This window comes from Staurois parvus, unplaced genomic scaffold, assembly GCF_062004578.1.
Source record: "Staurois parvus isolate SC_StPar_1 unplaced genomic scaffold, SC_StPar_1.0 ptg001435l, whole genome shotgun sequence".
Lineage (NCBI taxonomy): Eukaryota > Metazoa > Chordata > Amphibia > Anura > Ranidae > Staurois > Staurois parvus.
In genome coordinates, this window is record NW_028319231.1 from 997,120 (window position 1) to 1,023,476 (window position 26,357).

The 26,357-nt window shown below is 46.5% G+C and overlaps 1 protein-coding gene across 1 annotated transcript in view; it reads left to right on the forward strand.

Annotated features, from left to right (window-relative positions):
- LOC149435990 (uncharacterized) overlaps positions 1-26,357 on the forward strand; it is a 73,161-nt gene that overhangs the window by 35,825 nt on the left and 10,979 nt on the right. Inside the window, exons 5-7 of the mRNA XM_089662197.1 lie at positions 222-416; positions 525-599; positions 13,913-13,987. Of these exons, the coding sequence (XP_089518323.1) occupies positions 222-416; positions 525-599; positions 13,913-13,987 (345 nt within the window). The remainder of the gene's footprint in view (positions 1-221; positions 417-524; positions 600-13,912; positions 13,988-26,357) is intronic.

The following is a 26,357-nucleotide window of genomic DNA, read 5'->3' on the forward strand; positions in this document are numbered from 1 at the left end:
ATCTCTGACTGAATACTGATCACTTAACTTGTTATCTTTAATAACATGGAACTAAGCTAGATATACAATGACATATTTCTATTGATCACATCTCAGCTATCCGAATCTTACATTTATGTTACTGGGGGTAATACTACTGTAATACATTAGATGTTCTTTTAAGCTAGGTGTTGCTGGAAAGTCATTTGACATTCTAATGTGTCTTTTTAAAACTTATAAAGGCTTGAAAGATATGAATGTGTGGAGCACGGGTTCTAAAGATGGAATACAGTATGATGATACAGTATCAAGCTCTGCACCCCCACAAAAGAAAATGAGACAACAAGACAGAGATATTCCAGAACAGTCACATAACATTCAAACAAATATGAATAAACTGGGAGGACCTAGACCAGCCCAGACACAAATGAAATACAGTAAGAGATAAATATTGGTATAACATGACCATGAAATGACATTGATCTGTATATTTTTCTTAATGCCATCAGTAACCCTGCTTGAGTCTCACTCTCTTTATGTTCCAGGAATTCCACGTAAAAATCAACAAAGCGGGAGCAAAAACGGAGGACGCAGGCCAGACCAGATACAAATAAAACGCGGTAACAGATAAATATTGGTATTACATGACCATGAAATGACATTGATCTCACTGTAAAATACTGTATTGTCTCGATATTTTGTTAACTTGTATTGGTGAGAAAAGTTCAAAATAGAAAGTCCTTCCAACTCTTGCATAAACTCAAAAATTGATTTGCTAATAATATTTCATAATATTAGAAATAAAATATTGGAATACAGAATGTTTAGATAATGTCCAAAAAATATATAGTTAAGTTCTTGAGATAAAGATTGTATGTAATCTTATGTGTGGTATGAATCTGTGTGTCGTGAATCTAGGCTTCTAAAAAAGTGTACCTAAAAAGTCTTTGTTCTGCTCTATAAGGAGCAATTCAGCCCCCGCCTTCTCCTAAAAGTGGGCTGGTTTTCTTTTCTGTCTCTTATAGTCATACAATGATATTTGGCAACAGATGTATAAAACAAACCCTCAGTCTTCTCCCCTCCCTTAGGAGAAAGTCTGAAATTTAATCCTTGGAACCTTCACTGACATTCCATCAATCAGGGTAAATGAGATGTATTACACATATATAATATATATTTATATATATATATAATCTCCTAAAAGTAATCTTAATATAAAAGTTATATCATATATAAATATCGTAATCAAGAAATATTACAGTGTAAAGTGTGTATGCTTAACATGTATGAAATAGATTCTTACAATTCTCTTATTAGTGAAACTTTAGCTCTTACCCACAGAGATGGGGGGAGATGGGAGAGGGAAAGCTAGACTAATTACTACCACATGTTGCTTGAATGTAGAGAAAAAAACCAAGATATACATATACATATATGTATATTCACATAGACTATAAAAAGTCTATTTATCTCACTTTTCCCAATCTAGAACAAATAAAAATATAACAACTCAACTATTCTATTAAGATCCAACTCATTCATACATATGTTAGTACTGTTAGTAAGCAGATATTAGGTTAAGGAAAGCTTCTAACATTTCCCTCTCAAAATGATCGATTTTATCAAATCTTAATCATGTTCCTTATCTTAATCCATTTATACACATTCTCGTCACTTTCGTATCCATCCGTGCATTTTTAGATCTTAAGATAATTGATTTGAACATATTTTCAATTTGATTCTATAAAGGGAAAAGTATACTTGGTAAACCTTTTGTTTTGTATAACATAAACATATTTTTACCCTTATTATTTTCTTTTCCTTTCACCAAATAATTTATCCCCTTGTGACATAAATGTACAGATTTGAGTAGCTGAGATGTGACCTGTAGCAATATGTAATCGTAAATTTAGTTCATTCCTTGTCATTAAACAAATAAGGTATTCAGAGACAGATGGTCACCAATTAGCATCAGAAGGGACCTAGCTTCTTCTGGAAGTGGCACCTGGGTGCTAATAAGATTTTGTCACCTATACATAATCAGACTTTGCCATCTTCCTGAAGCTTAAAAGAGAAACGCAGCCGTTTCGGCTTCATGACACCAGGGGGGCTCCGATCTGTCTAGGGAGCTCAAAAAGTATATGCTTAGATCAAAGAAGTATGTTTCATCCCTCATAAAAGCTAAAATATTAGTTGCAGAGAGATGAAAATACTCCCTTCTGATGGGGCATTCTATAGGCTACATCAGCATATAAAAACTATATTTGTGGCCTATGTAGAATGCCAGAAAATTGCAGGAAATGTTTATGTGGCGCTGGAGTGCACTAGCGGAACAGTGATTGGTACTGTCGCGATCGGACTGATGCAAATTCAATCCCCGACTTGGTGATTCAAGCCGGTCTTGGTCCAATTGACTTTGGGCAGTTCAGCACCCAGAACAGCCTGTGGGCGGGTACAGGAACCCCCCCCCCCCCAGAGTCGACTGGCCAAGGACTAATGTCCAGCCTACGTCCACATACCCTCTGTATAACCGATCTGTAGAGATAGCGGGATACTGACGATTAACCAATCATCCTAGTGTATTGCTGGGTTTCCTCTTTCTCTGTATAAAAAGGAGGTGGTGGCAGTGTGAAGGGTTAATTGCGTAATTAAACTGAACCAGTAACAATCGCGTCCAGGCTGCTGGTACGTTGATCATTGTCCAATTAACTGGAACATCGGTGTGCAGGGTGCAGCTGGGTGCGGCATTGTTACGCACGTGACAGCGCGGTTTTAGATTGGCTAGTCCTTCGGTCACGAGTTTGGTGAGAAGGGCTGGTGTCTGACACCACGTCCGTCACATATTGTTGGCAGCGTACGTGGGATAGTTGCATTAGGAGCTTCAGTGCAGTGTTCAAAAATTGGCTCTGCACTGAAGGATTGTAACCTTTGTGGAAACAGTCCTTAGAAACAAGCGGTGCATATTTTATTTATTTATATAGAGCAGCGGTTCTCAACCTGGGGGTCGCGACCCCTTTGGGGGTCGAACGACCATTTCCCAGGGGTCGCCTAAGACCATCGGAAAACACATATTTCCGATGGTCTTAGGAACCGAGACACCGCTGCAGTCTCCGGCGATGTGTGGGCGGGATGATACGCTGCTGTCACCTGGCCACACCTCCGGGATCGCTCAGCAGCTCCGCCTCCTCGCCGCTGATTGGCCACCGGAACTGTAGCTCAGGAGAGGCACACAGGCGGCCAATCACCGGCGAGGAGGTGGAGCTTGGAGAGGAGGAGCCGAGCGGCAGCGCGCGTACATCAAAGAAGACTGAGGGAGCTGCCGGAGCGAGTGAAGAGGAGAGCGGCCAGAGAAGGAAGACAGCTGACAGGTAAGTGAGAGAGCGAGCCCAGGCTGGAGCAGGGGTCAGCAAAGTAAGTATCATTGGTGTCAGTGGGAGGAATAGTGCCCCATCATTTGTGTCACTAATACCAACGATGGGGCACTATTCCTCCCCCCACTGACACCAACGATGGGGCACTATTCCTCCCCCCACTGACACCAACGATGGGGCACTATTCCTCCCCCCACTGACACCAACGATGGGGCAGTATTCCTCCCCCCACTGACACCAACGATGGGGCACTATTCCTCCCCCCACTGACACCAACGATGGGGCACTATTCCTCCCCCAACTGACACCAACGATGGGGCACTATTCCTCCCCCCACTGACACCAACGATGTGGCACTATTCCTCCCCCCACTGACACCAACGATGTGGCACTATTCCTCCCCCCACTGACACCAACGATGGGGCACTATTCCTCCCCCCACTGACACCAACGATGGGGCACTATTCCTCCCCCCACTGACACCAACGATGGGGCACTATTCCTCCCCCCACTGACACCAACGATGGGGCACTATTCCTCCCCCCACTGACACCAACGATGGGGCACTATTCCTCCCCCCACTGACACCAACGATGGGGCACTATTCCTCCCCCCACTGACACCAACGATGGGGCACTATTCCTCCCCCCATTGACACCAACGATGGGGCACTATTCCTCCCCCCACTGACACCAACGATGGGGCACTATTTCCCCCCCCCCTGACCCCAATGATGGGGCACTATTCTCCCCTCCACCACACTGACATCAATGATGGGGCACTATTTCTCCCACTGACACCAATGATGGGGCACTATTCCTCCCCCCACTGACACCAACGATGGGACACTATTTCCCCCCCCCCCCGACCCCAATGATGGGGCACTATTCTCCCCTCCACCACACTGACATCAATGATGGGGCACTATTCCTCCCACTGACACCAATGATGGGGCACTATTCCTCCCACTGACACCAATGATGTGGCACTATTCCTCCCACTGACACCAGTGATGGGGCACTACTCCCACTGACACCAGTGATGGGGCACTACTCCCCCCACTGACACCAGTGATGGGGCACTATTCCTCCCACTGACACCAATGATGGGGCACTACTCCCCCCACTGACACCAATGATGGGGCACTACTCCCCCCACTGACACCAATGATGGGGCACTACTCCTCCCACTGACACCAATGATGGGGCACTACTCCTCCCACTGACACCAATGATGGGGCACTATTCCTCCCACTGACACCAATGATGTGGCACTATTCCTCCCACTGACACCAGTGATGGGGCACTACTCCCACTGACACCAGTGATGGGGCACTACTCCCCCCACTGACACCAGTGATGGAGCACTATTCCTCCCACTGACACCAATGATGGGGCACTACTCCCCCCACTGACACCAATGATGGGGCACTACTCCCCCCACTGACACCAATGATGGGGCACTATTCCTCCCACTGACACCAATGATGTGGCACTATTCCTCCCACTGACACCAGTGATGGAGCACTACTCCTCCCACTGACACCAGTGATGGGGCACTACTCCCCCCACTGACACCAGTGATGGAGCACTATTCCTCCCCCCACTGACACCAACGATGTGGCACTATTCCTCCCCCCACTGACACCAACGATGGGGCACTATTCCTCCCCCCACTGACACCAACGATGGGGCACTATTCCTCCCCCCACTGACACCAACGATGGGGCACTATTCCTCCCCCCACTGACACCAACGATGGGGCACTATTCCTCCCCCCACTGACACCAACGATGGGGCACTATTCCTCCCCCCACTGACACCAACGATGGGGCACTATTCCTCCCCCCACTGACACCAACGATGGGGCACTATTCCTCCCCCCACTGACACCAAAGATGGGGCACTATTCCTCCCCCCACTGACACCAACGATGGGGCACTATTTCCCCCCCCCCCTGACCCCAATGATGGGGCACTATTCTCCCCTCCACCACACTGACATCAATGATGGGGCACTATTCCTCCCACTGACACCAATGATGGGTCACTGTTCCTCCACCCACTGACACCAACGATGGGACACTATTTCCCCCCCCCGACCCCAATGATGGGGCACTATTCTCCCCTCCACCACACTGACATCAATGATGGGGCACTATTCCTCCCACTGACACCAATGATGGGGCACTATTCCTCCCACTGACACCAATGATGTGGCACTATTCCTCCCACTGACACCAGTGATGGGGCACTACTCCCACTGACACCAGTGATGGGGCACTACTCCCCCCACTGACACCAGTGATGGGGCACTACTCCCCCCACTGACACCAGTGATGGGGCACTATTCCTCCCACTGACACCAATGATGGGGCACTACTCCCCCCACTGACACCAATGATGGGGCACTACTCCCCCCACTGACACCAATGATGGGGCACTATTCCTCCCACTGACACCAATGATGTGGCACTATTCCTCCCACTGACACCAGTGATGGAGCACTACTCCTCCCACTGACACCAGTGATGGGGCACTACTCCCCCACTGACACCAATGATGGGGCACTACTCCCCCCACTGACACCAATGATGGGGCACTACTCCTCCCACTGACACCAGTGATGGGGCACTACTCCCCCCACTGACACCAGTGATGGAGCACTACTCCTCCCACTGACACCAGTGATGGGGCACTACTCCCCCCACTGACACCAGTGATGGAGCACTACTCCCCCCACTGACACCAATGATGGGGCACTACTCCCCCCACTGACACCAATGATGGGGCACTACTCCTCCCACTGACACCAATGATGGGGCACTACTCCTCCCACTGACACCAATGATGGGGCACTATTCCTCCCACTGACACCAATGATGTGGCACTATTCCTCCCACTGACACCAGTGATGGAGCACTACTCCTCCCACTGACACCAGTGATGGGGCACTACTCCCCCCACTGACACCAGTGATGGAGCACTACTCCCCCCACTGACACCAATGATGGGGCACTACTCCCCCCACTGACACCAGTGATGGAGCACTACTCCCCCCACTGACACCAATGATGGGGCACTACTCCCCCCACTGACACCAATGATGGGGCACTACTCCTCCCACTGACACCAATGATGGGGCACTATTCCTCCCACTGACACCAATGATGGGGCACTATTCCTCCCACTGACTCCAACGATGGGGCACTATTCCTCCCACTGACACCAACGATGGGGCACTATTCCTCCCACTGACACCAACGATGGGGCACTATTCCTCCCACTGATACCAACGATGGGGCACTATTCCTCCCACTGATACCAACGATGGGGCACTATTCCTCCCACTGACACCAACGATGGGGCACTATTCCTCCCACTGACACCAACGATGGGGCACTATTCCTCCCACTGACACCAACGATGGGGCACTATTCCTCCCACTGACACCAACGATGGGGCACTATTCCTCCCACTGACACCAACGATGGGGCACTATTCCTCCCACTGACACCAACGATGGGGCACTATTCCTCCCACTGACACCAACGATGGGGCACTATTCCTCCCACTGACACCAACGATGGGGCACTATTCCTCCCACTGACACCAACGATGGGGCACTATTCCTCCCACTGACACCAACGATGGGGCACTATTCCTCCCACTGACACCAGTGATGGGGCACTATTCCTCCCACTGACACCAGTGATGGGGCACTATTCCTCCCACTGACACCAGTGATGGGGCACTATGCATCCCACTGACATCAGTGATGGGGCACTATTCCTCCCACTGACACCAGTGATGGGGCACTATTCATCCCACTGACATCAGTGATGGAGCACTATTCCTCCCACTGATACCAATGATGGGGCACTATTCCTCCCACTGATACCAACGATGGGGCACTATTCCTCCCACTGATACCAATGATGGGGCACTATTCCTCCCACTGATACCAATGATGGGGCACTATTCCTCCCACTGATACCAACGATGGGGCACTATTCCTCCCACTGATACCAACGATGGGGCGCTATTCATCCCACTGACATCAGTGATGGGGCACTACTCCTTCCACTGACACCAATGACATGGCACTACTCCTCCCACTGCAAAATTACAGTTATGAAGTAGCAATGAAAATAATTTTATGGTTGGGGGTCACCACAACATGAGGAACTGTATTAAGGGGTCGCGGCATTAGAAAGGTTGAGAACCACTGATATAGAGAGAGAGAGACATATAGCAACAGCTCCTTTCTTTTTCTGCTTTCTGAGCAAAAATGATTTGAAGGCGGAATGTACCTCACGAGGATTGGACGTCGGTCGCAAAAATCGTGAAGATTTGATTCGGGACCTATTGGAGCATGATATCCGAGCAGACCAGAACTCGGGGGAACTTGACAATGACAGGGTTCCCGCTACCTACGTTCCCAGTGGCTCAGAGATGGCCTCGCAGGATACACATACAGAGACTGACACTGGAGGATCACTGAATGTTATCATCACACGACAGCCCGAACGGGCCAGCACCGGAGTGCCTGTAACCAACAGAGACTCTCCTCAGATGCAGGAAGCCCTGAAACACATCAAGGAGACAGATCCTGAGGCATACCTACAGTTCATGGAATGCCAGGCAGAGAGAGAGGCTGTGGAACGCCAAGCAGTGGCTGACAGGCTGCGAAACACCAAGCAGCGGCTGACAGAGAAGCTGCGGAACACCAGGCTGACAGAAAAGCTGCAGAACGCCAGGCTGAGAGAGAGGCTGTGGATTGCCAAGCTGAAAGAGTGGCTGAGAGAGAGGCGGTGCAGAGGGAAGCTGATCATCAGCACAAGCTGGAGATGGCGAGGCTCCAGCCACAGCGACAGGTGCAGAACCCCGGGTCCCTAGAGCACAGAGATGCCACTCTGGCCGTGGGCACAGCCGCCAAGTTTCCAGTGATGGACAAAGATAGTGACATTGACACATATTTGCTTTCATTTGAAAAAACGTGCCGTCAGTACCATGTGCCCCCAACTCAATGGGCTCGGTACCTGACCCCAGGACTACGAGGTTATGAGGCAAGGCCCTGGATGCGTTTGTTGAAATGCCAGAGGGGCAGGACGACGAATATGAAGCTTTAAAAGATGCCATCATCCGGAAGTACCAGATGACCCCAGAAGTGTACCACAAGCGGTTCAGGTACATGCAAAAGGGACCTGGGGACTCTTACACAGATGTGGCGAGTGACAGTGGACTAAAGGACTGAAAGCTGACTCCTACAAGTATTTGGAAGATCTCATGATAAGAGATCAGCTCCTGCAAATCTGCCCAGCAGATGTCAGACAGTTTGTCTTAGAAAGAGAACCAGCATCAATACCAAGAATATTCTCTGTACCATGACAATACCAGATGTCAATGTAAGTTTTCAGAAATCCTGGAATCTCAAAAGTCACATTAGAAACTTTTCTAGCAACTGAACTACATTTTCCAGTAAAATCAAATAAATCGCATTTTGGAGAATTGGCATTTACAGCTCATTTATGTTTAGTTAAACTGAGTTCAGCTCCTGTATCTACTAAAAACTTTATGTTCCTGCCATTCAATACACCCTGTACATATGGCCTTCAACTTTCATCCAATAAAATTGGAGCAACATATTCCGTAAAGGCGAAGAATCTCGATTTGATCCTGATTCTAATTTCGGAAATGGCACTAAACCATTCCTATTAATGACAACAGCACTGTTTACCATATTGTTTAAGCTGTTGTTGACACTCAGTGAACTGATTTCTTTGACTTCTGAGGCATAAGACAACTCAGACAGACTATTGTTGGAACATGGAGAAGCAGATTGTTCAGAAATTGTATTTTATTTTTCTAATTCCAAAGTTTTTCTTTGTAAATCTAATTTATATTTGAACACAACTTCTTTTCAAATGACCAAATTGTGTACAATATTATTATTATACAGGATTTATGGCGCCAACAGTTTGCTCAGCACTTTACAATATAACGGGAGACAATACAGCAACAATACAGTTCAATACAAGAGGGAAAGGAGGGCGCTGATCCTGGGAGCTTACAATCTAGGAGGGAGGGGATAGTGGTACAAAAGGTAGTAACTGTGGGGGATGGACTGATTTGAAGAGTAGAAGATTCCATTATTAGCTGAGGGCAGGATAGGCTTCCCTGAAGAGAGAGGTTTTCAGAGATCGCCTAAAAGTGAGCAGAATAGGTGATAAATTGGGGTAGAGAGTTCCAGAGGATGGGGGAAGCTCTGGAAAATTCCTGGGGACGAGCATGGGAGGAGGAGACAAGAGAGCAGGAGGTCTTGCGAGGAGTGGAGAGTACGGTTTGGGTGATATTTAGAGACAAGATCGTTGATGTATGACAATAGAAACAAATGGTATTTCCTGTCTGCTCTGAAACTCTCGTTCTGCCTGTGACGTGCCCATCACCATAATTGGGTGTGGCCATGCACATGGTCTCTCTCTGTTCTCCATTTTGGATAGCTACACTTTCCATCTTCTGATTGTTTCGTTTAATTTTAATTTATCTAAATCATTTTTTCCAGCAGCAATAATAAGAGATGCTGGATCTAGATACTTAAATTTTTTAACAAAAGCTTTTATCATAGCAGGAGTCTCATTTTCCAAATTAAATACCATTTTGTATACTTTGGAAAATCTATTTTTAAAATCAAAAGGATCATCATTTACCGTAGCTCTTAAGGAGTCTAAGATTTTCGGAGAAGGAGTTTCCTCTCCAGTTGTACATAGCAATAACTGACGCAATCGGTCTGATGCATTGCTATGAATTTCCACATCATCCTCATTAATATATGGCATCTTGGCTAATCGACATGCCATAAAGCTGGGAAGCCATTATCTGAAGAGAAAATTTCTTTGCTCCTGATTTAAACAAACATTATTACACAAAATTTCAAAAACCTCTATTATAAAAAGCGTATCAGGCTAGCATATCCTTCAAAATTTTCATGAGCTGATCAAGGATCTTAAGATTAATTTTTACAGTTTATCCCTTAATTTTCTCTTAAGCATTGCTTCATGATCCTGCAGATCATCTTCTATAGACTGGATGTCCGTTACAAAAGATTTTTATCTCTCTGCCTTAATATTTACGCAAATTTTAACATCATTCTGTAGTTCAGATAGTTGAATGTCTTTTGTTTGAATTGCACTTTGCAGGTCATCTATTTGCTCAGTCAAAGTCTGGCAATTAGCACATACACTGTTACCTTGCCCTGACTTCATTACACAAGCAGCATTCCTAGGAACCTCAAAAATCATGGCGTTAAAAACGTTAACTAACTTTATTACATTTCTAACTTGCTTGCTCAATTTCTTAAGGAAAACCTAGATTTTTCTATCTTCATATTAGCCTGTAAGCATTCATTATACATGTACCGCCAAAGTTCGTCATCTTTAACAAATTTAGACAGATTTTTTTAATTCTAATTTACTCTCGCTAGATAATTCATCAATATAATCCATTACTTATTAAGAAGGTCTTTCTTCATGTAATGCGCCTATTCTCTCTTGGCGGGAAATTATATCACCAAGGAACAGCATTTTCTTGCATTTGCGCAAAATTCCTCACCAATTCTGATTTTAGGTTTTCGATTATGCCGAAGGGTCATCTGCTGAAGGCTTTTACTTCTCCTGAAAGCTTGACTTCATATGTTGCTGACCTTGCAGCCATCTTCCCTCTCATCAAGATGAAGGAGAAAAAAAGTAAAAACTGATTGATATTCGGAAAAAATCAAACTGACCAAGCTCGCCAAAATACCGCATTCTCTCGATATTTTGTTAACTTGTGTTGGTGAGAAAAGTTCAAAATAGAAAGTCCTTCCAACTCTTGCATAAGCTCAAAAATTGATTTAATAATAATATTGCATAAAATTAGAAATAAAATATTGGAATACAGAATGTTTAGATAATGTCCAAAAAATATAGTTAAGTTCTTGAGATAAAGATTGTATGTAATCTTATGTGTGGTATGAATCTGTGTGTGTCGTGAATCTAAGCTTCTAAAAAAGTGTGCCTAAAAAGTCTTTGTTCTGCTCTATAAGGAGCAATTCAGCCCCCGCCTTCTCCTAAAAGTGGGCTGGTTTTCTTTTCTGTCTCTTGTAGTCCTACAATGATATTTGGGCAACAGATGTATAAAACAAACCCTCAGTCTTCTCCCCTCCCCTAGGAGAGAGTCTGAAATTTAATCCTTGGAAACTTCACTGACATTCCATCAATTCAGGGTAAATGAAAATGAGATGTATTACATATATATATATATATATATATATATATATATATATATATATGTGTGTGTGTGTATATGTGTGTGTATATGTGTGTGTATATGTGTGTATATATATATTGAATTTAATGCATTGGGCAATCGGAAGCCAATGGACGGAATGACAGAGGGGGGTGGCAGAGGTGGAGCGGTTGGTGAGGTGGATGAGTCTGGCCGCTGAGTTCAGGATAGACTGTGATGAGGTAGGCCCGTAAGGAGGGAGTTGCAGTAGTCCAGACGTGAGATAATAAGGGAGTGAATGAGTTGTTTATTGGTGTCTGGGGTTAGGAACGTACGTATTTTGGAGATGTTGTGGAGGTGGAGCCTGCATGAGTTTGCCAACGATTGGACATGGGGTTGGAAGGACAGGTTTGAGTCCAGAAAGACACCTAGGACTTTGGCTTGCGGGGCGGGACTGATGGTGGCGTTGTTGGTCATGATGGAGAGGATGGGGGGGGGGGCGCGGGCTGGGGGGAAGATTAGGAGCTTTGGGAAGGTTCAATTTGAGGAAATGGAGTGACATCCAGTCTGATATGTCGTTTCGTAGGTGGTCAATACGGGCGGAGACTGAAGGGGTGAGGTGAAGGGTGGAGAGGTAAATTTGCGTGTCATCGGCGTAGCGGTGATAGTTGAAGCCGTGGGAGTGTATCAGTTTGCCAAGGGAGGAGGTGTAGATGGAGAAGAGAAGGGGCCCGAGGACAGAGCCCTGGGGGACCCCAACAGAGAGGGGGAGGTGGTAGCGTTATAGATAACGCTGAAGGAGCGTTGGGATAGATAGGAGGAGAGCCAGGAGAGAGCGGAGTCTCTGATGCCGAGGGAGTGTAGTTTATTAAGGAGAAGTGGGTGGTCAACTTTGTCAAAGGCCGCGGAGAGGTCGAGGAGGAGGAGGATAGAGTAGTGGCCATTAGCTTTGGCGGTTAGCAGGTCATTAGTGATTTTGAGTAGGGCGGTTTTGGTGGAGTGTAGGGGACAGAAGCTGGACTGTAGTGGATCGAGGAGGTTGTTGTCATTGAGGTGGGCGCATAGGTGATTATAGACTAAGCGCTCAAGGAGCATTTTTCCGCATTTGCGGTTTTTAGTGATTTTTATATGGGATTTTGCATCTCCGGGTAGAGGGCGCGAGCCCGTCACATTCGCGCCCTACCTGTGCTGCCATTGGCGGCCTCAGCTGTTGATCACTGGGTCCCAGGCGATGATTCCCCACACGCACCTGGCGATCTCCGAGTATCACTGACAGGGGAGAGACCTGTATGTAAATAATACAGGTCTCCCCCCTGTCAGCTCCTGCACACTGCTTTGTATGGCTCTGTATAGCAGTGTGCGTACATTGTAAAGCACACATAGTAAAACAGCACACGGGTAACCCCTCAGTCACCCCTCATGTTAACCCCTTCCTGCCCAGTGTCAATAGTACAGTGTCAGTGCTTTTTATTAGCAGGTCAGTGACACCAAGTGAGTTCCCCCCCAGTGTCAGAATGCCCACCGCAGTCCCGCTATAAGACACTGATCGCCGCCATTACTAGTATTTAAAAAAAATCCCAGTATCTATGCCGCCATTTGTAAACGCTATAACTTTCACATAAACCAATGAATTTACACGTATTGGGATTTTTTTTTAGTAAAGACACGGAGCAGAATGCATTTTGACCGAAATTTATGATGAAATTTGATTTTTAAATTTTTTTTACTGGACATATTTAATAGCAAAAAGTCTAAGATATTGTTTTTTTTTCAAAATTGTCGGTCTTTTTTTGGTTTATAATGCAAGAAATAAGAAAAGCACAGGTGATCAAATACCACCAAAAGAAAGCTCTATTTGTGGGAAAAAAGGACATAAATCTCATTTGGGTTGCATGACCGTGCAATAGTCAGTTAAAGTAGCGCAGTGCCGTATTGCAAAAATGGCCTGGTCAGGAAGGGGGGGAAATCCTCTGTAGGGCAAGGGGTTAAAGAGCGTGTGTCTTGTACTGAATGACTAGGAAAATACGATTATTGATTTACTAAAATCGGTTTCCTGGACAACAGTACAGGACCCAGGTTCCTTTCTTCGGTTCTTTATGATCTCCCTATTTCTTGGTACAAATCTGAGGATAGCTGGGAGCAGGAGGGGTTATATAAGGGATGTCCTTGCACCATTTGCCAGCATCCACTGGCTTCATATAACCCAGTTATAATGATTGATTTTGTTGATAACTCAAAAATCCTATTTTTTTTTTGCCATTTGTGACCCTTCTTGAGTCTCACTTGTTTTATGTTCCAGAATTGTCACATAACATTAAACAACATGAAAATAAAAACAGAGGACCTAGACGAGCCCAAACACAATCAAATCAAGGTAACATACAATAGATACATATTTGTATTACATGGTGATGAAATTACATCAATCTGTGTATGTTTCTTAAATTCCTCTGTAACCCTGCATGTATCACTCGTTTTGCCCCCATATGACCTCCTGTGTTAGCACACACATGCAATGATTGCTGGTCCATGAGCAGTCAGATCAAAGCTGCAGAAAGTTGTGTGTTTGATGCTTCAATTGCAAATGACATTTTTCTTTAGATACACTATATTGCCAAAAGTATTGGGCCCGCCTTCCAAATCATGTGATTCAGGTGTTCCAATCCCCTCCATGGTCACATGTGTATACAATCAAGCCCCTAGGCATGCAGACTGCTTCTACAAACATTGGTGAAAGAATGGGTCGCTCTCAGGAGCTCAGTGACTCCAAGCGTGGTCCCGTGATAGGTGGCCACCTGGGCAATAAGTCCATCCGTGACATTTCCTGGCTAATAAATATTCCACGCTCAACTGTTAGTGGGATTATAACAAAGTGGAAGCAACTGGGAACAACAGCCACTCAGCCACCAAGTGGTAGGCCACGTCACATGACAGGGTGGGGTCAGCGCATGCTGAAGCGCACAGTGCGCAGAAGTCACCAACTGTCTGCAGAGTCAATAGCGAAAGACCTCCAAACTTGGTCTGGCCTTCAGATTAACACAACAACAGTGCGTAGAGAGCTTCATGGAATGGGCTTCCATGGCCGAGCAGCTGCATCCAAGCCTTCCATCACCAAGTGCAATGCAAAGTGTCGGATGCCGTGGTGTAAAGCATGCCGCCACTGGACTCTAGAGCAGTGGAGGCGTGTTTTCTGGAGTGACCAACCACACTTCTCTGTTTGGCAATCCGATGTGTTTGGGTTTGGCGGTGGCCAGGAGAACAGTACTTGCCTGACTGCATTGTGCCAAGTGTAAAGTTTGGTGGAGGGGGGATTATGGTGTGGGGTTGTTTTTCAGGGGTTGAGCTTGGCCCCCTAGTTCCAGTGAAGGGAACTCTTAAGGTGCCATTTTGGACAATTTCATGCTTCCAATTTTGTGGGAAGAGTTTGGGGATGGCCCCTTCCTGTTCCAACATGACTGCGCACCAGTGCACAAAGCAAGGTCCATAAAGACATGGAGGAGCCAGTTTGGGGTGGAGGAACTTGACTGACCTGCACAGACTCCTGACCTCAACCCCATAGAACACCTTTGGGATGAATTAGAGCGGAGACTGTGAGCCAGGCCTCCTCCCCCGACATCAGTGCCTGACCTGACAAATGTGCTTCTGGAAGAATGGTCCAACCTTCCCATAGACACCCTCCTAAACCTTGTGGACGGCCTTCCCAGAAGAGTTGAAGCTGTTATAGCTGCAAAGGGCGGGGCCAACTCAATATTGAACCCTATGGACTAAGACTGGGGGGCCATTAAAGTTCATGTGTGTGGAGAGGCAGGAGGAACAATACTTATGGCAATGTTATATGCACCTTTCCTCCGAGACATATACAGGTAGAAAGGAGAGTATAGTGCTGCTAGTTGATGGAAATGTCCTTCCTCACCTGTTAGACAATTGTCCTCTGAGATTTCCCCTCAGCTCTTGTTCTGGTCAAGAAGAATTTTTGATTTCCCATCAGTGATAATGATTAGAGATGAGCGAATCGAACCTGGCGAAGTGGAATTCGTTTCGAATATTAGGAAAAATTCGATTCGCGCCGAATCCGAATATTAGCAAACTTCGGATGCACGAATCGAATTTTAGCCGATCGTCCGATTTTCATCCCTTCTACAGCCGGCAAAAAGTGTCCCTGCAGAGCTCCGCTATTTCTGACAGTTCTCTGACAGTTCCTTCACATTTACAGCGGTTGAAACATTGTATCTAATTGTTTCCATTTAGGATACAGATGTTTTTATTCGGAAACAAATAGATACAATGTTTCAACCGCTGTAAATGTGAAGGAACTGTCAGAGAACTGTCAGAAATAGCGGAGCTCTCTGCAGATACACTTTTTGCTGGACTAGAATTCTTCTTATTTTCATCCTACTTCTTCTTCTTCTTCTTCTTCTTCATCCTCATCCTCTTCTTCTTCATCATCCTCTTCCTCTTCTTCTTCTTCATCCTCATCCTCTTCTTCATCCTCATTCTCTTCTTCTTCATCCTCATCCTCTTCTTCTTCATCCTCATCCTCTTCTTCTTCATCATCCTCATCCTCTTCTTCTTCTTCATCCTCATCCTCTTCTTCTTCTTCATCCTCATCCTCCTCTTCTTCTTCTTCTTCTTCTTCGTCCTCATCCTCTTCTTCTTCTTCTTCTTCTTCTTCTTCTTCCTCACCATCATCTTCTTCTTTTTCTTCTTCATCCTCATCCTCTTCTTCATCCTCATCCTCTTCTTCTTCTTCTTCTTTTTCTCATTCTTCTTCATACTCATCCTCTTCTTCTTCTTCCTCATCCTCATCCTCTTCTTCTTCTTCTTCTTCTTCTTCATCCTCATCCTCATCCTCTTCTTCTTCTTCATCCTCATCTTCTTCTTCTTCATCCTCATCCTCTTCTTCTTCTTCTTCTTCTTCATCCTCATCCTCATCTTCTTCTTCTTCCTCATCCTCATCCTCTTCTTCTTCTTCTTCTTCATCCTCATCCTCATCCTCTTCTTCTTCATCATCCTCATCCTCTTCTTCTTCATCCTCATCCTCTTCTTCATCCTCATCCTCTTCTTCTTCATCATCATCCTCATCCTCTTCTTCTTCTTCTTCCTCATCCTCTTCTTCTTCTTCTTCTTCTTCTTCATCCTCATCCTCTTCTTCTTCTTCTTCTTCTTCTTCATCCTCATCCTCTTCTTCTTCTTCTTCTTCTTCATCCTCATCCTCTTCTTCTTCTTCTTCTTCTTCATCCTCATCCTCTTCTTCTTCTTCCTCATCCTCATCCTCTTCTTCTTCATCATCCTCATCCTCTTCTTCTTCTTCTTCTTCATCCTCATCCTCTTCTTCTTCTTCTTCTTCTTCTTCTTCTTCATCCTCATCCTCTTCTTCTTCTTCATCCTCATCCTCATCCTCTTCTTCTTCTTCCTCATCCTCTTCTTCTTCCTCATCCTCTTCTTCTTCTTCATCCTCATCCTCTTCTTCTTCTTCTTCTTCTTCCTCATCCTCTTCTTCTTCTTCTTCTTCATCCTCATCCTCTTCTTCTTCTTCTTCTTCCTCATCCTCTTCTTCTTCTTCTTCATCCTCATCCTCCTCTTCTTCTTCTTCTTCTTCATCCTCATCCTCCTCTTCTTCTTCTTCTTCTTCCTCATCCTCATCCTCTTCTTCTTCTTCATCCTCATCCTCTTCTTCTTCTTCTTCTTCTTCCTCTTCCTCATCCTCTTCTTTTTCATCCTCTTCTTCCTCTTCTTCTTCTTCATCCTCTTCCTCTTCTTCTTTTTCTTCTTTTTGTCTTCCTCTTGCAGGTCACTGCTCATGCGCAGATTTTTTATCAGCAAAAAATCGTCCGATTTGCCCACTATTGCCGCGGGTGCTGTATGGCCTCCCATTGCTGCTGCCTCCACCGCCACACTGTGGCTCCACACTCTGGTTTTGGCCCCGTGACTGCCCAAATGAGTGAAGTGTGCGGTGATTCTAAGATCGACGGCACTCATCTGCATGTCATACTGACTGACAGTATTATTTCTCTTCCCCAGCAGACTCCAAGGGCATTTAAATTAAAGGTACAGTGTTCAGCACTAATATTAAGTCTCTCTGAAGCCTAGAAACACCCTTTTTATAAGTTAAATTTGCAGCGAATATATTCGACTCGAATCAAATTTTTTCCACGAATTCGCCGAATCAGCCGAATCGAATTTTTGAATAATTCGCTCATCTCTAATAATGATCACTAGGACAAATAGAGAGGATAAATTTCCCTAGTGGGGCTCAGACAGAAATGCATTGTAACCCTTCTCTACTCAATCCAAAAGATAAAATAAAGCTTTGATCACACATATACGTTAAGGCTGATGACACACAGGTGATTTTATGGCAGTAATGATTCCCTTCCCCGTTTTGGCAAAGCAATTCCTTAGTAACAAATTCATAACATTTTCTGAGCTCAGTGATCAAAATTAAGCATAATTTCAGCTCCGCAGCAAAAGAGCTAGCAACTATTGCTCCTAATGCATTTTTATGAAAGGTTGCACTTATTGCTTTGCTACAAAACTATGACCCATAGAAGAAAATTGGACACAGGGTCAGCATGACTAAGGGAGGAACAGGTCAGAGAAGAGGTAAAAAATATGTAGTGAAAGGTGTAGGAGGAATAGTTCTTACCTGATTGGAGGCTGAGGGTCAGATGGGTTGGATGGAGCTGCAAGAGTGGTCCATTGCAAAGGTTGCTGGGTATTCATTCCCAAAAGTTCAGGCGAAGAGGAAATGTCCTCTCCCTCCCACCCTGGGTTCTGGATTCCTGGTGTATTCATGGTGGTGGGGTAGTATTTGGTAGTTACGAATTTCTATTCCAAACAAAAAGGAAAAACAAAAACAAAAAAGGTGAAGGTGATATTTGTCACAGCAGGTTGGCGGGTCTGGGGGTCTTTGGGGGGGTCAGTGATTAACGATATTTATTAAAATTTGGGGCCCATCTAAGGTATGGTGCTTTCACTTTCTGGTCATTGGTGGTTCTCCCAGGAGCTAGGTTTCCTGGGGGAAAATCTAATAATGCGTGAGTTGTAACGTCGAGTCAGTTGGGGTCATGGGTGTTTATAGCCATAGAGTGTACCTTAAGGACACCCAAAGACCCCCTCTTGGCTGCATTGTAAAATTTGCATTGTTGAAATTGTTTTAAGTTAAGTAATTTATTCATTTTTTAATCAAAGGGCTGCTGAGGCCATTTAAACCCATGTCACAGTTTGGGGTCGTTATTGAAGATTTAGGGACCAAAGTTAATGAATCCTTTAGTCATGACTTTTAGATAGCTATTTGTAGCAGAGATATGAAAAAAACTTCAGCGCAATAGGTAACTAATTATAATTATGCAGCTAGCATCTAATGTGTTCCCACATATATCAAAATAATCAAAAAATGCAGAGCATAATATATACAACTATATGAATATATCAAGCTTCTATTTATATTCATTACTGAGATGCTAATGCACTACATCTGTGCCGGCGCCATTTTGTTGTAGACAATCACGTGGTCTTGGGTGCCATTTTCTTGTAGATTATTCCCACGGTGTGTACTATCCTCAATTTTCAAGGAAATACTGCCACAATGCAGGTGAGTGCATATACACATAAAACACAGCGGACAAACTTAATAGCGATCCCGGATATCTTATATATATATATATATATATATATATATATTCTCTAACCCAGTGGTTCTTAACCTGGGTTCGATCGAACCCCAGGGGTTCGGTGAGTCAGTCTCGCGGGTTCGGCGGAGGTGAAGACCCACACCCGACTCATATGATTCGTGATGACATGCCCCGCTTGTCCATCATTGGCTGCAGGTGGTCACGCAACATTGCTTAGCCCAGTGGTCGGCAAGCCGCGGCTCGCGAGCCACATGCGGCTCTTTACACGCTTTAATGCGGCTCTTGTGTGCCGGGCGCCCGCTCCCCTCCCTCCTCTCGGGCGGCAGGGACTCTGCAGCGTGATCCAAAAAAAAAAACAGCCAGGGCAGCGCGCTCAAATGCAATGATTGGCCAGTCTCGCTGCCACTCACATCCTGATAGCCAGTGATTGGCTGTCAGGATGTGTGTAGGCGGGGCAGCGTGACGAACGTGAGAGGAGCTAGGCTCCTCTCACAGTCTGCCCTGAAGACCGGAACGGCGCGGGAATACGGCGAGAGGAACGCGCGGAGCAAAGGTAAGTGAATTGACACAGGGGGGACTTGGCTTACTACTTGCTCCTTACTTACTACTACTATATAAGGGATGAATTAATATGGGGGATGAATTACTATATGGGGGATGAATTACTATATGGGGGCTGAACTACTATATGGGGGATGTATTACTATGGGGGATGAATTACTATATGGGGGATGAATTACTATATGGGGGATGAATTACTATGGGGGATGAATTACTATATGGGGGATGAATTACTATATGGGGGATGAATTACTATATGGGGGATGAATTACTATGGGGGATGAATTACTATATGGGGGATGTATTACTATGGGGGATGAATTACTATATGGGGGATGAATTACTATATGGGGGATGAATTACTATGGGGGATGAATTACTATATGGGGGATGAATTACTATATGGGGGATGAATTACTATGGGGGATGAATTACTATATGGGGGATGTATTACTATGGGGGATGAATTACTATATAGGGGATGAATTACTATGGGGGATGAATTACTATGGGGGATGAATTACTATATGGGGGATGAATTACTATGAGGGATGAATTACTATGGGGGATGAATTACTATATGGGGGATGAATTACTATGGGGGATGAATTACTATATGGGGGATGAATTACTATATGGGGGATGAATTACTATATGGGGGATGAATTACTATAAGGGGGATGAATTACTATGGGGGATGAATTACTATATGGGGGATGAATTACTATATGGGGGATGAATTACTATGGGGGATGAATTACTATATGGGGGATGAATTACTATGGGGGATGAATTACTATATGGGGGATGAATTACTATGGGGGATGAATTATTATGGGGGATGAATTACTATATGGGGGATGAATTACTATGGGGGATGAATTACTATATGGGGGATGAATTACTATGGGGGATGAATTACTATAAAACAGTGGTTCTTAACCTGGGTTTGATCGAACCCCAGGGGTTCAGTGAGTCAGTCTCGCGGGTTCGGCAGAGGTGAAGACCTACACCCAACTCATATGATTCGTGCAGTAAATATTCATTATTATGTTTTTGTTTTTGTGTAAAAATCATGTTTTAATGGTTTTGTTCTTTGTTCTTAATGGTTTTGTTCATTTTGTGCACCTATGTATAAATATTAGAGATGAGCGAATTATTCAAAAATTCGATTCGACTGATTCGGCGAATTCGTGGAAAAAATTTGATTTGAGGCGAATATATTCGCTGCGAATTTAACTTATAAAAGGGTGTTTCTAGGCTTCAGAGAGCCTTTATATTAGTGCAGAACACTGTACCTTTAATTTAAATGCCCTTGGAGTCTGCTGGGGAAGAGAAATAATACTGTCAGTCAGTATGACATGCAGATGAGTGCCGTCGATCTTAGAATCACCGCACACTTCACTCATTTGGGCAGTCACGGGACCAAAACCAGAGTGTGGAGCCACAGTGTGGCGGTGGAGGCAGCAGCAATGGGAGGCCATACAGCACCCTATGACAAAATGGAACCCACCAGCAGTGTGAGGAGACCTGAAAGTGGCACATGGCAGAGTGTGGCGATGGAGACAGCAGCAATGGGAGGCCGTACAGGGACCCATGACACACTCTGGACCTGGCAGCAGCATGAGGAGGCGGTACAGGGGCCCATGACAGATTACGGGCCTGGCAGCAGCATGAGGAGTCGGTACGGGGGCCCATGGCAGATTACGGGCCTGGCAGCAGCAATGGGAGGCCGTACAGGGACCCATGACACACTCTGGACCTGGCAGCAGCATGAGGAGGCGGTACAGGGGCCCATGACAGATTACGGGCCTGGCAGCAGCATGTGGAGTCGGTACGGGGGCCCATGACAGACTCTGGACCTGGCAGCAGCATGAGGAGGCGGTACAGGGGCCCATGACAGATTACGGGCCTGGCAGCAACATGAGGAGTCAGTACGGGGGCCCATGGCAGATTACGAGCCTGGCAGCAGCAATGGGAGGCCGTACAGGGACCCATGACACACTCTGGACCTGGCAGCAGCATGAGGAGGCGGTACAGGGGCCCATGACAGATTACGGGCCTGGCAGCAGCATGAGGAGTCAGTAAGGGGGCCCATGACACACTCTGGACCTGGCAGCAGCATGAGGAGGCGGTACAGGGGCCCATGACAGATTACGGGCCTGGCAGCAGCATGAGGAGTCGGTACGGGGGCCCATGGCAGATTACGGGCCTGGCAGCAGCAATGGGAGGCCGTACAGGGACCCATGACACACTCTGGACCTGGCAGCAGCATGAGGAGGCGGTACAGGGGCCCATGACAGATTACGGGCCTGGCAGCAGCATGAGGAGTCGGTACAGGGGCCCATGGCAGATTACGGGCCTGGCAGCAGCAATGGGAGGCCGTACAGGGACCCATGACACACTCTGGACCTGGCAGCAGCATGAGGAGGCGGTACAGGGGCCCATGGCAGATTACGGGCCTGGCAGCAGCAATGGGAGGCCCGTAATCTGCCAGCACCCTATGACAAAATGGAACCCACCAGCAGTGTGAGGAGACCTGAAAGTGGCACATGGCAGAGTGTGGCGATGGAGACAGCAGCAATGGGAGGCCGTACAGGGACCCATGAGACACTCTGGACCTGGCAGCAGCATGAGGAGGCGGTACGGGGGCCCATGGCAGATTACGGGCCTGGCAGCAGCAATGGGAGGCCCGTAATCTGCCAGCACCCTATGACAAAATGGAACCCACCAGCAGTGTGAGGAGACCTGAAAGTGGCACATGGCAGAGTGTGGCGATGGAGACAGCAGCAATGGGAGGCCGTACAGGGACCCATGAGACACTCTGGACCTGGCAGCAGCATGAGGAGGCGGTACGGGGGCCCATGGCAGATTACGGGCCTGGCAGCAGCAATGGGAGGCCCGTAATCTGCCAGCACCCTATGACAAAATGGAACCCACCAGCAGTGTAAGGAGACCTGAAAGTGGCACATGGCAGAGTGTGGCGATGGAGACAGCAGCAATGGAAGGCCGTACAGGGACCCATGACACACTCTGGACCTGGCAGCAGCATGAGGAGGCGGTACAGGGGCCCATGGCAGATTACGGGCCTGGCAGCAGCAATGGGAGGCCCGTAATCTGCCAGCACCCTATGACAAAATGGAACCCACCAGCAGTGGAGCTGGTGCTCTACTCCGTGGCCGTTTGCCTCCACTGACACTGCTGCGACCCTGCTGCTTCTGGGCAACCCACCGACTGTTTTGCTCGCTGCCAAGCTGGCACCCTCTTCTCCTGATGATGCGGAAGCAAAAGCCTGATGACGACGAGGCTGCCAAGTGCAATCAGCCTCATCATCATCAATTAGGGTCTCCGCCTCACTACTAGCCCCCTCGGCTGCGTGTGGGTCAGGAGACAGACCTGTCTCTAGACCGGCTACCGAGCCACTCTCCTCGCCAGTACTTTTTCGCCTGGCTGCTGAAGAGGCGGATGTCTCCCCCCGTTCCTGACCGCCCTCTGTTAGCTCTTCCTCACTGTACAGTGGGGCTGAGCCCACAGCATGCGAAACTTCGCTTGGTGAGGGAACACCAAAGGACAGGGGCAGGTAGAGGACACGTGATTTCAGTGGGCTTGCTCCCGGGCCATGCCAACTAACGGTTGTGTCTGACGTACCCACCGACCGTTGGCTGTAGGTGTCAGAGGTGACCTGGGAAGAGGAAGACGACCGAACCAACCAATCGATGACGGCAGGGTTGTCGGTGGAGACACGACCGCTGGATGACACCGGGAGCACTGGCCTCTGGCTGCGACTAGTGCTGCCTCGACCCCTTCCTCTGCTGCCACGTCTGCTCGCTCCTGAAACATTGCCTCCTCTGCCACTCCTCTGCGTGTTGTCTGACATATTCTTTAATTCAACGATTCTGTGTCCCTGAGTAACGATTCTGTGTCCCTGAGTAACAGTTCTGTGTCCCTGAGTAACAATTCTGTGTCCCTCAGTAACAATTCTGTGTCCCTCAGTAACAATTCTGTGTCCCTCAGTAAAAATTCTGTGTCTGTCCCTGAGTAACAGTTCTGTGTCCCTGAGTAACAGTTCTGTGTCCCTGAGTAACAATTCTGTGTCTGTCCCTGAGTAACAATTCTGTGTCCCTGAGTAATGATTCTGTGTCCCTGAGTAACAGTTCTGTGTCCCTGAGTAACAATTCTGTGTCTGTCCCTGAGTAACAATTCTGTGTCCCTCAGAAACAATTCTGTGTCCCTCAGTAACAATTCTGTGTCCCTCAGTAACAATTCTGTGTCTGTCCCTGAGTAACAGTTCTGTGTCCCTGAGTAACAGTTCTGTGTCCCTGAGTAACAGTTCTGTGTCCCTGAGTAACAGTTCTGTGTCCCTGAGTAACAATTCTGTGTCTGTCCCTGAGTAACGATTCTGTGTCCCTGAGTAACAGTTCTGTGTCCCTGAGTAACAGTTCTGTGTCCCTCAGTAACAATCTGTGTCTGTCCCTGAGTAACAATTCTGTGTCCCTCAGTAACAATTCTGTGTCCCTCAGTAACAATTCTGTGTCCCTCAGTAACAATTCTGTGTCTGTCCCTGAGTAACAGTTCTGTGTCCCTGAGTAACAGTTCTGTTTCCCTGAGTAACAGTTCTGTGTCCCTGAGTAACAATTCTGTGTCCCTCAGTAACAATTCTGTGTCCCTCAGTAACAATTCTGTGTCCCTCAGTAACAATTCTGTGTCTGTCCCTGAGTAACAGTTCTGTGTCCCTGAGTAACAGTTCTGTGTTCCTGAGTAACAGTTCTGTGTCCCTGAGTAACAATTCTGTGTCTGTCCCTGAGTAACAATTCTGTGTCCCTCAGTAACAATTCTGTGTCTGTCCCTGAGTAACAATTCTGTGTCCCTCAGTAACAATTCTGTGTCCCTCAGTAACAATTCTGTGTCCCTCAGTAACAATTCTGTGTCTGTCCCTGAGTAACAGTTCTGTGTCCCTGAGTAACAGTTCTGTGTCCCTGAGTAACAGTTCTGTGTCCCTCAGTAACAATTCTGTGTCTGTCCCTCAGTAACAATTCTGTGTCCCTCAGTAACAATTCTGTGTCCCTCAGTAACAATTCTGTGTCTGTCCCTGAGTAACAGTTCTGTGTCCCTGAGTAACAGTTCTGTGTCCCTGAGTAACAATTCTGTGTCCCTCAGTAACAATTCTGTGTCCCTCAGTAACAATTCTGTGTCCCTCCCTGAGTAACAGTTCTGTGTCCCTGAGTAACAGTTCTGTGTCCCTGAGTAACAGTTCTGTGTCCCTCAGTAACAATTCTGTGTCCCTCAGTAACAATTCTGTGTCCCTGAGTAACAATTCTGTGTCCCTCAGTAACAATTCTGTGTCTGTCCCTGAGTAACAGTTCTGTGTCCCTGAGTAACAGTTCTGTGTCCCTGAGTAACAGTTCTGTGTCCCTGAGTAACAATTCTGTGTCTGTCCCTGAGTAACAGTTCTGTGTCCCTCAGTAACAATTCTGTGTCTGTCCCTGAGTAACAATTCTGTGTCCCTCAGTAACAATTCTGTGTCCCTCAGTAACAATTCTGTGTCTGTCCCTGAGTAACAGTTCTGTGTCCCTGAGTAACAGTTCTGTGTCCCTCAGTAACAATTCTGTGTCCCTCAGTAACAATTCTGTGTCCCTCAGTAACAATTCTGTGTCTGTCCCTGAGTAACAGTTCTGTGTCCCTGAGTAACAGTTCTGTGTCCCTCAGTAACAATTCTGTGTCCCTGAGTAACAATTCTGTGTCCCTCAGTAACAATTCTGTGTCCCTCAGTAACAATTCTGTGTCCCTCAGTAACAATTCTGTGTCTGTCCCTGAGTAACAGTTCTGTGTCCCTGAGTAACAGTTCTGTGTCCCTGAGTAACAATTCTGTGTCTGTCCCTGAGTAACAGTTCTGTGTCCCTGAGTAACAGTTCTGTGTCCCTGAGAAACAGTTCTGTGTCCCTGAGTAACAATTCTGTGTCCCTAAGTAACGATTCTGTGTCCCTAAAGTATCTCTGGCCCTAACTCTGTCCCTAATACAGAGAGGTCTGTCTCTCTTGAATGACCGGAGGCAAATGGAGAATTGTAAGATGGCCGCAATTTATAGCTCCACCATTACACAGTGCTGGCTGGCGCGCTGATTGGCTAATGCGATCACATGTCATGAATGAATGCATTATGGGTCAGCGCGCCTTGTCTGCGCGCCTTCCCAGAGATCCCCGCTCCGTCGCCACACATGTCGCCGCCATTTTAGGAAAAATTTCGATTCGTGCCTCCGAAGTCTGCTAATTTTCGGATTCGGCGCGAAATCGAATTTTTCCTAATATTCGAAACGAATTCCACTTCGCCAAGTTCGATTCGCTCATCTCTAATAAATATATACCTATGTTTTGAATTTTAAAAATCATATTTTATTTTTCCAATTAAGAAGGGTTCGGTGAATGCGCATATGAAACTGGTGGGGTTCAGTACCTTCAAAAAGGTTAAGAACCACTGCTCTAACCTATAAACAGGCACAGTAGGGATTATGGACGACAAATGGCGTCAGCACAGATGTAGTGCATTAGCATC